The 12,459-nt window shown below is 39.4% G+C and overlaps 1 protein-coding gene across 1 annotated transcript; it reads right to left on the bottom strand.

The window, feature by feature from the left end:
- Positions 1–2,658: 2,658 nt before the first annotated feature.
- On the bottom strand, positions 2,659–11,628 carry LOC112961497 (killer cell lectin-like receptor subfamily F member 1). The gene is made up of 6 exons (XM_026056759.1): positions 11,372–11,628; positions 6,450–6,548; positions 4,959–5,090; positions 4,243–4,394; positions 3,419–3,534; positions 2,659–2,945 (listed from the first exon to the last, which is right to left on the bottom strand). Exons 1-6 carry the CDS (start codon positions 11,433–11,435, stop codon positions 2,816–2,818), a joined length of 693 nt encoding a protein of 230 aa, XP_025912544.1. The 5' UTR covers positions 11,436–11,628; the 3' UTR covers positions 2,659–2,815.
- Between the last annotated feature and the right edge of the window lie 831 nt (positions 11,629–12,459).

The following is a 12,459-nucleotide window of genomic DNA, read 5'->3' as shown; positions in this document are numbered from 1 at the left end:
GCAAACAAAAGCAGAAGCAGGGAAAATACACAACCGAAGTCAGATTGAATTATTAGGGAAAAAGTAATGATTACTGCTAATCAGATCCATGCAAGTAGATCCTTTAAATAAAAAAAGGTGCATTAAATGGCTTCTTAAATTAGATGTCAATACTAGTTTAACCATGGCTGATCAGGAGAATGTCTCTTGAGCATCTGTTATGACTTCTGACTGGGCCACTGGAATAATTGACATAGATACAAATCTTGCAGTAGTAAACTATCATTATTGGTGGATGCATTGCATTGCATGGGCTTTAAAGGGAAGACTGGAAACTGAAAAATTTTATTGCCTAGATTAGCACAAGCCAAGTGAAACCATAGAAATGTATCTGTCATCAAAAAAGTTGTCAGTCTCTGCCCATAGTCTTCTAAACAATAGGGGCAGACAGGTCCCAAATTATGACCAGGCTGCATTTAAAACAGCTGTTGTGAAAGGCCGTAGAGGAATCTAGCTCGAGCAACACCAGCCATCAGCAAAAGGTAGAGGTGTGACACACTGGGCTGTGTCCAGCCTGTAGCATTTGCTGACAGCGAACTGCAGCAGTGGGACTGGGAAAGAGGGACAGTGTGAAGCGTGGTATTAGTGGGAGTGCCCAGTATGTTGTATGAACCCTGCATGTAGAGAAGCAAGGAAGAAATATAAAAGAGTAGCACAAAAGAATAAGTAATCCATTCCAACCCTGTGGATATTGCTAATTGTATGCTACGATTGTTTGTTTTAGCTGACTTTGTTTTCTTTTTATTATTGTATTTGAATATATGTAAAAAGGAAGGATACATTTTCTTTTTAGGTCAATTCCCATGGCAGAAATTAAAATCAAGAGAAAACTGTGAATAAACTAAGGTAATAACAAAAAATGGATCCAATTACAAGGTGTCCCCATCTCCAAGCAAGGAAACCCTGTTTCTCTCAATGAGAATATACATGCCTCCTATTAATAATAGTGATCATGATCACTAATATATGATGTCTGTATAAGTAACTTAAAAAAAATGCATGTGATGTTGTATATTGATATAATATTTTGAGCGCTGCAAAAAGCAAAGATTAATCAATTAAGTACAGAAATGTTTACAATGGTAAATTGTATTTTAAAAGAATGCATGTTATTAAGTATACATTTACAACATTGATACTGGGAGGACTGTATCTTTGTGCAGTTTTATATATAATGCCAGGGATATTTTAAAACAACTATTTAAAAATGGATGGTTCTGAAATGGTTAGAAAACAGGTCATGGTGGAAACCAGCGGTTCCTCAATTATGGAACTATCAAAAACTACATGTGAGTATGATATATAACCATGCATCAATTTTATGAAAAAGATTTTTGTTATCAGAGAGTTAGCTATGTAGTGTTAGACATGTATAACAATATTACAATTGTACTTACACCGTGCATCCATGAGTTAGTGTAAATTATCTCACTGTATATAATTTACCCAATAACAGAATCTAAACTCTGCTGTAGGATGTGGTGTTAATTATATCATACCCATGGAAGTAACGGTTAAATCACAGGCATCATTGCAATTGCGTGCAATGTTAGGCTCAGTATCTTTAGGAATGAATTCTTAAACAATTGGCAAAAATGCTAGAGCACCCCACTTTACACCTGATTCCTGATACACGGCACAAAAGCCACAAAGGTAGAGATTAGTGTACACTGAGCAAATAACTAAGTCACCCACATTGCTACTGCAGTCCAAAATGCAGCATACCAGTTCTGCAGAAAGGCCCTCCTGGAGTGCTTTCCCTCAGCTACAGCAATTTGGAACTTGGCTTTACATCCTACAGTTGTCATTATAATCATCATACTGGGAGGGGGGGGGGGGGGGGGAGGTTGGCTATAAAAGTAAAAGTTAAATGCTTAGCACGTTGTGATTATACATCACAATGAAGCACTACAGACCACACTCAGACATATACAAGTCATCTTGAGGTTAAAAGCAGACAGGAAAGAGCAAACCCATCTAAGAACATCTGCTGCCTGGTCCTGATCAGGAGCCTTGAGCCGTAGGAGGGTTTTCAACATCCTTTTGTGACATGTAAAAAGATAAAATCTGTAAAGTGAACTACCAAAAGGAGGGTTGATAGCCCTGTAGCCCCATAAACAGTTTTTTGCCATTACTAGTAGTGGCATTGCTAGTAGAACAAAGACGTTATGTCAGGTGATTAAATCTCAGAATTGTAGAGGTGTTTCTGGTATTTTTAAGTAAGTGCCAAATTCTGTAACCCTGAAAGAAGCACATGAAATCAAACTTTTTTGAAAAAACACTAGATTTTGACTTTTTCTTATGTAGAGCCATGCTGGCTTCCCATATTTGTCCTTTAATGGTGACATTTACAGGCCCATTTAAGTGCATAGTGCTGATTATCATCTTTTCAACTAAAGTAAGCAGAAGCAGCAATCATACCTTTTTGCCTTCTGTGACATCTAGTTGGTAGGCTGGTACAAAAAACTCATTTTGCCTGTAGTTTACACAACTCTTAGTCTCTATAAGCTACTTAAAGCTGGTAAGCTGCTTATTTTTATAGCTCTAAGGAGTGCATCAAGCACCCACAGACACACATTTTATACCTTCATCCTGAAAAAGAAGAGACACACAAGCCTGAAATCTTCATAGACTTTAATCACAAATAGAATCACAATGTATCAGTTCATCAAAATTCAAGTCAACAATTTTCCCCTTAATTTTACATCAGCTATCCTACTTGCTGTAAAAGGGTGTAAACCTTCAAAGTCCCTATTCACTTTCATTTTGCAATCTCTTAGATAGCCAACACGACTGCCTTCTTCCTGCAAATCCACTTGTACAGGGAATGGCAGTTATCAGCATGCACTTCTGTCAGCTTATAGGCAGCACATTTTTCTTCTTGCTTCCTTCCTTTTATTGTAAAACTGTAAGAGCAAAAAAACACACAGGCATGAAGGTCATTGAAAAATTCTGTTTGCAAATATAAGGAGTGAAACCACAAAGACTGGATTTTTTTTCTGTCTTTACGCTTTTGATTCTTTTGATTCTTTTGATTCTCTGGCATACAGGCAGGTTTTATTTGTTTAGTAAACTTTATCCTTTCTCTGTCTCCTTGCTTGCAATGTACCTGGAAGTAAAAAGCAGATTCGGCATTGACACACCTAATAAAATTAGCTCCTTTTCCTGAGAGCTTCCAAGAAATTTCATTTGCCAGCTACACATTTTGATCATAATTCTGTACTGAGAAAAAACAGAATAGGCCGAGCTGCCTAACTAGAGTATGGGTTCTTACATCTTATTGCCACTTTGTCTTGGTCTGATGGCTGAATATCCTGGGCACAGAGAGTGGAGGACACGTCATGGAGGCCAACACAGGTTCATCCCAGAACGGACCTACCTGTGCCCTAGGCGTTTGGGATCACTGAGCCATATCCATCTTTCTTCATTCTCATCAAAGCTTAATCCAGTCCAAACAAAACCAGTGTCTTTATCCTTCATTTTGTTTAAGAAAACCTAGAGAGAGAGGCATGTCTTTGTACTCTAATAATAATGGCACCTCAAAAAAATCCACTACTGGTAACATTCAGTGGTAATTAATACTTTAAAAATAGCAAGATTTTCATGCCCAAAGATTCCAGGGAATGTTTTCCAAGAAATTGAGAAAAAAAATCTAAATTAATTCCGACTCTAAACCATACCCAGGTGCCAGGGTCACTGCCTGGGCCTGGTCACCCTTAACCAACAAGAGCAGCACTGAAGAGGCAGATGCAGGTTAGGATTTGGCCCACAGAACTGCTTTTGCTATTGACACAGACCTGGCACTGACATTTAAAAAAGTACAAAGCACACAGAGAAAAACTGCATCCCCCAAGGAAAATCAACAGCTTTTACAACAGCTTACTTCTGAACAGCTTTTTTTTTTTAGAATAAAGCATGCAAGAATCCTTCAGTCAAATACCAGCTGCTTCTCACTGGAGATAATCTCTAGGAATATCGTTGCATCCTTTGTTTAAATGAAATGTGGACTAGTAGTCTTCTTGACAATTGTTTTTTAGCATGCAGTAATAAATCATCAGTGTACTTACCACTGACAATATATTTTGTGAGCATATTTGGATTAGAAATGGTTTCTTACAGTACAGTGAAAGCTCTACTCTGATATGTAGATTCACAAGGTATAATAAAAAGAACATTGAACCACAGAGTGCCTTACAAATTTACCATTTCAGTCTCATCCTCTATAACCAGGAGCTCAGATTTTTTTCCCAAGCAATACTCCTTACTATTTTTCCAGGTATCACGATTTTCTGAGTAGTAATAACATCTCCCATAATGCAGCTTCCAGCCAATGGGGCAGAGTTCACATCTGGAGTCTGTGAAGAGTTTGGGATGAAGGGTTTTTGTCACTTCTTTATTTAGAACTGAAACCATTATTATTGGCTTCTGCTTTTACTGGGGCTTTTCAAAATGAGAGTAAAGAAGCCTTAAACCAGGGGGACAGAAATTGTGTATCTCTTTTTATGAATTTATACAGTTCCTGCTTTACAGTGGTAATCAGCATAGTCATTCTTTCATTAGGGACCTCTTTGTATCTTCACACATTTCAGAACTCCAGATAATTGTGCTAAATAGCTTACATAAAAGTTGGGGCAAAATGCATGGAGTAAATTCCCTGCTCTGCTGAAATCACTGGGAGCAGTACACAGTTAGTTCAGACAGAATCCATGGAGAAGCAATTAAGATCTTCAGCAACACTGCTCCACGTTTATTTCTTGCACGAACCAAAATGTTTAAGGACAGATCTCTAAAATAAATCACATTATACATCTTTAACAATAGAAACAAATTATTCTGGTATTTGAAGGTCAATCCCTTTGTGTAGGTGTTTGTTTCTTCAAACCATTTATGTTATTGTGCGCAAGACTTTATTTCCTTACCATTTGTATGTATGCATAAGCTGTCCTTTAATGCAGTGAGTAAGCTGTTTTCATGAAGAACTTCTTCAGAAGTATTATCACTTTCAGAAAGATTTTCTCTGGGTTTCCACGTGTCACTTGATTGCAAGTCACCTGGACAGGAATATTCACCACAAGTGAACTATCAAGAGGCCCCGCAGTCCTTTTCCACAGAAAATAGTGGAAGTTCTAAATGGAAACTCAGTCCTTCTAACTCTCCTGTAAATGGTTAGTGGGGAGTTGAGCCTCTGATTCCTATATGTTAAACAAATGCGTGAGGTGACTGACTTTACAAAGACAGTCTAGACTGCAACATTGTCATGTTTTTGACAACATGGCATGCAACAGCTATCTTTCAAATAATATGGCTGTGTCTTTGACCTTCCACTGCCTGAAATCTGTACTGAGCTGTTTTCAGAAAAGAATGGGGTGATATGGAAGGGCAGGACTCACATCCAACAAAAGGGAGCATGGCTGACTCTGCCTTTAAGGTGCTTATACCCAGAAGTGCTTCCGAACTCGCATTTTTCTCCTGGGTTCTCAAGTGATTTTGATGAACAAGGTGATTTTGATGTCCAAAAGCAAGCTGGACATTGGGATTACCAGGCTAAGATTTTCTAAAGGAGGAATCTAAAATTAGGCTCCTCAATGAATATTCAGATGCTTGCTGATGGTCACCTAAAAACTCACTTAAGTTGCTTGGCCAGGGCAACTGTAACCGTTTCTCTCTGATCCATAAAGGTGCCCAGCGATAACGGCAGACATCTGTGGTGGAGAGGTAAGCTCAGTATGCATGTGGTCAGTGCTGGCAGTGACCCTGTGCTTATGCATAACTTCCATGCACTGTGCAAAAGTCACCTTCATAAACTTAGAGGCACACATTTTTATATCTGTTTAGAGAGGTCTTTTCAATCAAAGTATATCATCTTCCAGCCTCCTATCTCACCCATCCCTGAAGACCAGCTCACATTTCCTATTATACAGGTTATAGAGGACTGGCTGAGACTTACGGCAGGCAAAGTAGCGCACCAGGAGGTGAAGACTGTCTATGAAGATAAGGGGAGAAGGAGATAGAAGGGCTTCCAGTTGTATCATTTGTCTGGAATGAATTCTGTTTCATATTAAAAGAGGCTTTCCAAATAACTGAATGGATGCTTTGGCTGGAAGGCTTGGTTGGTTGTTCAGTTTTGGAAAGGAAGAAGAGGGACTCTCAGGTCGGGGGAGTAGAAAGCGAGAAAGACTCCAGCCCTCTTCATAAACCCCAAACGTTCAACAGCCTTCTGAAAGCTGCTGACCTTGTGCAGATCCACAGCCCCAAAACCGTAGTGACTTCCCCTTCCTCCCTCAGAAACCCAATAGCAGAAGATATGAACAATCTTGTCACCTTATCAAAACAGTGTGCTTGTAAAATTAAGGATTAATACTTGTCAATTACACCGGAACTAAAACAAAACTTTTTACTCGGTCACTCACATTGCTGAAATAGTGTGATCACAGCTCCCAGAAACAGAACATTCAGAAATCCTGAGAGTGTAATGACATACCGCAAGCCTGAGGAACAAGAAGTAAGTTCTGCAAAAAAGAAGATGGTTTACAAACAGGCATGAGATGTTACCCAAGATATAACGCTGGGTTTCTCTAGACATCTGTCAGAACGTCCATCACTGTCACTATTCCATGTACTTTGTTACAGTTGCTTTTTCCCTTTTGGTTGTCTTATTGTCGCGGAGGAGTGATGCACTTCACTTGTAAGAGGGAAGCAGCACTATGTTTACTGTGGTAAGATAGCGACTTAACAAAGTTCAACTGTAAATAAGAATGATTTAACGAGGTTCGATTGGCAAGGTTCACTCAGTTATTTACTGCATGAAGGACAGGGTCAGATGCATGTGCAACAGACACCCCCCTGTTGAGTCATGAGGTTCAGAAAGGACCCCCTTGCTTTCTAAACTCCTTCAGAGAGGAGCCTAGGTGCAGCTGGATCTGATCCTAGTCTCAGACTTGGTCAACGGTTTATGTCTAAGGGATTATGTGCACAACTAGTTAGAGATATAACTCAGCAAAGTTTCACGAAGTTCATAAAAGTTCAGCATGCTATTAACCACTTATCGAGGATCTGTTGTGGGTAAGGAATCTCTCAACCTCGAGGAGCAACCTTGAGAGGCGTCCCTGCTCAAGAGGGGGTTCTGCAGTGCAGCCCGCTGCTGTGCAGGAGAGTTCAATGGGCTCTGGGCTGCCCCCTATTTATGGGGGGGGGAGATGACTGACTCATAGTCACATCTGCATGCTAGTCAGGTCTCAGTTGGCGCATGCTCAATTAGCCCCTGTCTACGTGCTGTTTACAGGGGGGTCAAGTTGAGGGGGAGAGAGCACATCAAAGCGGTGGGGGGGAAGCAGCACACTGTCACATTTATGCATATCGAGTAGTTCTTGCTTCTAATAAACTTTCATTTATGAAAAGCTTTTCAGATCATGCACTTGAATTTTTGCAGTCCAATGTCTTCACTGCTTGTCTGTTCATTTGAGATTTTATCCTTTTGTATAACATTGGTCCATGCTCTTAACTTATCATGGTGAGCGGAACACCTATTGAACAGTTTCTAGTTCTTCATAGCATGGGGATATCACTCTGGCAGATATCATGAAGACTTTTAGATGTCACAGCAAGCACTTAATAGATGTTGTTAAACAAAACCTCACAAACTTGGTGACAGAGGTGTAAGGAAGAACTAAAGTTTCTAACAGTTGTAAAGAAGAGAGACGTATGTAACACGTAAGAATAAAAATGAAAGTTCTGGGCCTGTGGATATCTATACTATTAGTCAAGAAAGGCCCACTAGATTCTCTGAAAAAGAAGCTCTGTAATCTCAGGACCCACAGATAGGTTTTATCACCGGACACTGGATGCAAAGTCAAAGGTCTTTAGAAAAGTCTGTGTTACAATTTGGAGCTTATTCGTTTATTGAGTTCTTGATGTTGAGCCAGTTCCCACTGGCAAACTAATACAAAATCTATGGAATATTAAGTATCAGTGCACTGAACAGGGCTCCTTTGCAGAATGGGTGCTTGATGAAGACCAAACATCAGTGATTAGAGATGCAGAAATGAGCTCTCTCACAACTCTAAGAATATTACTTTTAATTAGAATCAAGAAAGCCTGGAAATGCACAATCAAGGTGAATCTTCCTTCTCAACAGTACCCAATAATCTTAAAATTTATTCTTGTAGGACTGCCACATTTGTGACATACCTCTTTCTAGTGAAACTTGCAGTTTCTGTTTGCTCACTCACTCTATTTCTGGATTTCTACATGTCTTGACACAGAATCACAGAATCACGTGGGCTGGAAGGGATCTCAGTAGGCCATCTAGTCCAGCCTCCTGTTCAAAGTGGGTCCAGTTAGATCAGGTTATTCATGGCCTTGTTCAGTGAATTTCTCCAAGGATGGAGATTTTACAGCCTCTCTGGGCACCTGTCCTACGGTTTTACCACCACCATGGTGAAGCAAAAATTCTGTATATCAAATCAGGATTTTCTATGTTCCAACTTGTGTCCATTGCCTCTTGTCCTTCCAGTGTGAACCTCCAAGAAGAGTCTGGCTCTGTCTTCTCTACAGCATCCCATTAGGTAGCTAAAGACAGCAATAAGACTCCCTTGAGTCTTCTTTTAAGTCACCACAAAGCCAATTCGCTCAGCCTCTCCTCCTGTGTCATTTGTCCAGCTTCCTAACTGTCTTCGTAGCCCTCCACTGGACTCATTCCAGCAGACTGTCAGTGTGCTCTTGGAAGGGATAGTAATATAGTTAGTGTAGGCTGCAAGAGAGCAAAGCTCTTTAAAATAACTGAGGTATAAAAGATGTTCTATGATGTCATAAAGGAAGCCTTAGGGCAAGGAGGAGAACAGTTAAAGTTGCCCAGTTATGTGGGAAATTTCACTTTAAATTTGCTTCCTAACTTTCTAGCAGTAGTGCTTTCAGGAACATGTTTCTGAATTTCCTTTTGGAAAGCATGCAACACAATATACTGTTTACTATCTCCAAACTTAACTTCATAGGAAAGAGATTTTACTTGCTAATTTTCCTTTAGCTGGGGTCCAGGAATAAAGTCAGAGAATAACAGAACAGTGACTTTCCATTTCATGGAAATGGCCATTCTTGGAAGACAAAACAGGATGCCAAAATTGATAACTTGTGGAGAACATTTTGTACTTATTAAATAAGATCAGGAAGTATCCCATGGAATCTGGGTAAGGACTAAAGTGAGGATATGATTTTCCCCTTTAAAAGCCATTACATTTCAAATATTTGTGGTCCAGATCAGATCTGAATCAGGAAACAAATTCAGACTGTTTGAAAAGTTCTCTGCTGTAACATTGCTATTTGAAAACTGTAACACTTGGAACTTTCAAAGTCAGGATATGACTTGAACTTTGTGCTACAAAATAAGTTAATTTTCACTTACTCTTTCCTTTCACGTCTGGTTTCTACCTATCACAGTTTTGCACACAGGTTGAACATCATTTTTCCTCATTTCTCAGTTCAATAGTATTTATTTGGGAGAGGCTGTATCTGTACCTACTCATCCTTAAATATTCAAATAGCTAATCCCCATTATTTTTATATTTCTACCTTATTTAGATGGCAAAATAGATGTAAACAGAATGCAGTATTTTTTTACTGACTATGCTACATAGTATGGTTAAGAATGTGTGCATTTTCCTTCTTCCTTGGGTACCGTCCAGCAATTTTGACATAAAAAAGGCAATTAAGATGTCTGGGGTCTAATCCTTAACTGCTGTGCTTTGCACAATGGCTAGACTGGAGGCAAAACAGTCATAGCGTCTTGTGCAAATATGCAGGTTTGCACTAAACCACTCAGGGTGAGTTCTGGTAGCAGCTATGCCACCATACCGGTGGCTCAGTTTGGGCTAAAAGCTCAGTATTTGCTCAGCTCCTCAGGGCAGTTCTGCAGCTCGCACCAACAGATTTGACTGCACAGAGGAAGAGGGGTTCTGCATTTTGTGCTTCCTTCTCTACTGGAGGAATTGGCATGGGTATTGTACGAGATTGTGTTTATGGGGTATTATAACCACTTACAACCTCTCAGTAAATACTCTTCCAGAGTATCATGCCTCTGAGACTAGTCTGTGCCTAGCCTAAAGCTAGCTCACCCACCTTTGACCACAAGTAGAGACATACCCTGTCTGCAGTGCATTTATAAGCTAAGCTAAACGAAAAGATTGTTTTCTTTAACTGTGCCGTTCTCAAGTCTTTCTGCTGCCCTCTCATGTTTTTCTGCCTATTTGCTCCTGCAACAGTCTTTGCTTGGGAAGTTACAGTCATGCAGGGAGACAATGAAGATGCAGCATTTTAAACCTGACTTAGTCATTATGTGTTATGTGTGTTTGTGGTCACATACTGTTAGGTATATGTGGTCACATATGCTTTGCTTGACTTTCCACTTCTTTGAAATGGAAATATTCAATCTGCTCCATCACAGCAACATTTTTGTGCACTTTGCTGAATGTTCTAAAGATCATTGAAGATTCTTAGTTAAGTAAATATAAGCTTTTACAACAATTTTTCCAATGGTTTTCTCAATTTTCCTGGCTCTGTGTTTTTACTGCAGTTGGGAATAGGCTCTTAGTTAAGTTGTTATTACTGTAGGGAAACTGGCATAATTTATGTCTATAAAATCACACACAGTTTATCCTGTCATACTGAATATCTGAAACTGGCTCTTGCTTTTTTACTATTATAGTTGTTCTTACATAAATGTTCAGCCAGCATTTCTCAGATCATCATAGCTAATTAACTGTTTAGAAATTGCATGCCTAAACTGCCCTAAGGACATGGTCTTTATGGTCCGACATTTAAAAGAAATAGAGTGTAGCAAGGGTGAGTGTGAAAGCCTTCCAGCACACATCTTCATGATTTCTCCTCTGCTACTGTTGTCACTTTAGACAAAATCCCCCAACCTGGTTGAAAAACCTGTCTTACCATTTTCATTTAAATTATTCTTAAATTCTCCTTAGCTGTGATTCCTGCAAACAAGCTGGACAAAACTTAGGCTTCTATCAAGCTGAGACTACTGCCAAGCTTGCTGAGTACTACTGTCTCATTTTTTTCCCCATATGCTTCCATCTCCACTTCTCCATCTTGTACTGGGACTGTCAGCACCAGTACTCCAAGCCTGGTGGAACTACTTTGCTGCATTTTATCTACTATCCATCATATTTCTCTGTATACTTTCAAGTATCTGTGGCAATTTTAGTAACATCATCTAAAAATTTTGGCAGTTTTTTTATGACAGCTCAAATGTAGCTGAATATAGCTGGAGAGATTTGTTATTTACAGAATACGACTGAAGCCATATTATATATGCTTATATGCTTACCTGCATTGGAGCTTTTCTTTCGTGCTTTGAAATGAAGTTTTGCATAGCCCTCTTCATCCTCCATTTCAAGATCTTTTCATCACTTCTCAACAATGACTACAAATGACAGCATCAAACTTGGTATGGGAAATGCTTCAACAAGTCTTATAAACAGGAAGGGGACGGTGGCTGGTCATTTGTGCTTTTAGTTCAAACCATACAGTAGCAGGACTATGGACAGGAACTTAACAATATAAGCTGCACAGACAAGTGTTCTCTTTTCCTCTTCGTCTCCACCTCTCCGTCTTTCTCTGGAAAACTCCAGACCCTACTCTACTACTTCTAAAGCTGTGTTTTCTCCAGAGAAAGCAGTCTTTCAAAAGTCTTCCTGCATATGGGAGATCAAATGTGAGTCCTTTCAAGTCCATTTCATCGCACTGATGAACTGTTCTCCTCTACCTTATATTAAAAGCAGCTGTGTCAACCTCTGTTTTTTTCTCAAATGCTAGGAATTGCTTCTTGTTTTATCAAAATAAGATTGTGTGTATATTTCTGATTAAGTAGCTTGAAAGGGTACTTAAATACATGTGTTAATCCTTGATTACAATTTGTGCCTGTCCACTTAAGCAACTATTCATGGAGTTGAGCAACTTAATGATATTTAATAAATGGAGACTTGTGTGGCATAGAACCACTGAAGCAGCTCTGTTCAAACCTTACAGCTTGCAATGCTTCCATTGCACTTCGAAAGGACAAGCTTCTTGTACCACCAGCAAGGAGCTGTTTAGTTTAATTGCTGTGTGAGCTCTCTTCCAAAAAGAAGTGAAGTTGGGGATTTTTTCCTGTTTAAAGACATTAGATTTGCTCTATTTATTTACTTCTGCTGTTGGTAAATCCTGAGAGGAATCAGCTCTGGGGAGAGAGAAGGTAATCAGGGAATGTACAGACCCACTTTTTACATCAGCAGCAGGTTGAGAAACACTGAATACTTTTTAAACTGTTGGTCTCCAAGAAGGCCCAGAAGAGAATGAAGGTCCTACCTAGCAGCTTCTTGGTGTTCTTGTTAGTGCTAGTCTGAAATATTTCTTTCTGGAAATGAGGATTCAGCA

Source organism: Apteryx rowi, unplaced genomic scaffold (assembly GCF_003343035.1).
Source record: "Apteryx rowi isolate R43461 unplaced genomic scaffold, aptRow1 scaffold_1326, whole genome shotgun sequence".
Lineage (NCBI taxonomy): Eukaryota > Metazoa > Chordata > Aves > Apterygiformes > Apterygidae > Apteryx > Apteryx rowi.
The sequence above is the reverse complement of the archived record's forward strand: the minus strand, read 5'-3'. Positions and strand labels throughout refer to the sequence as shown.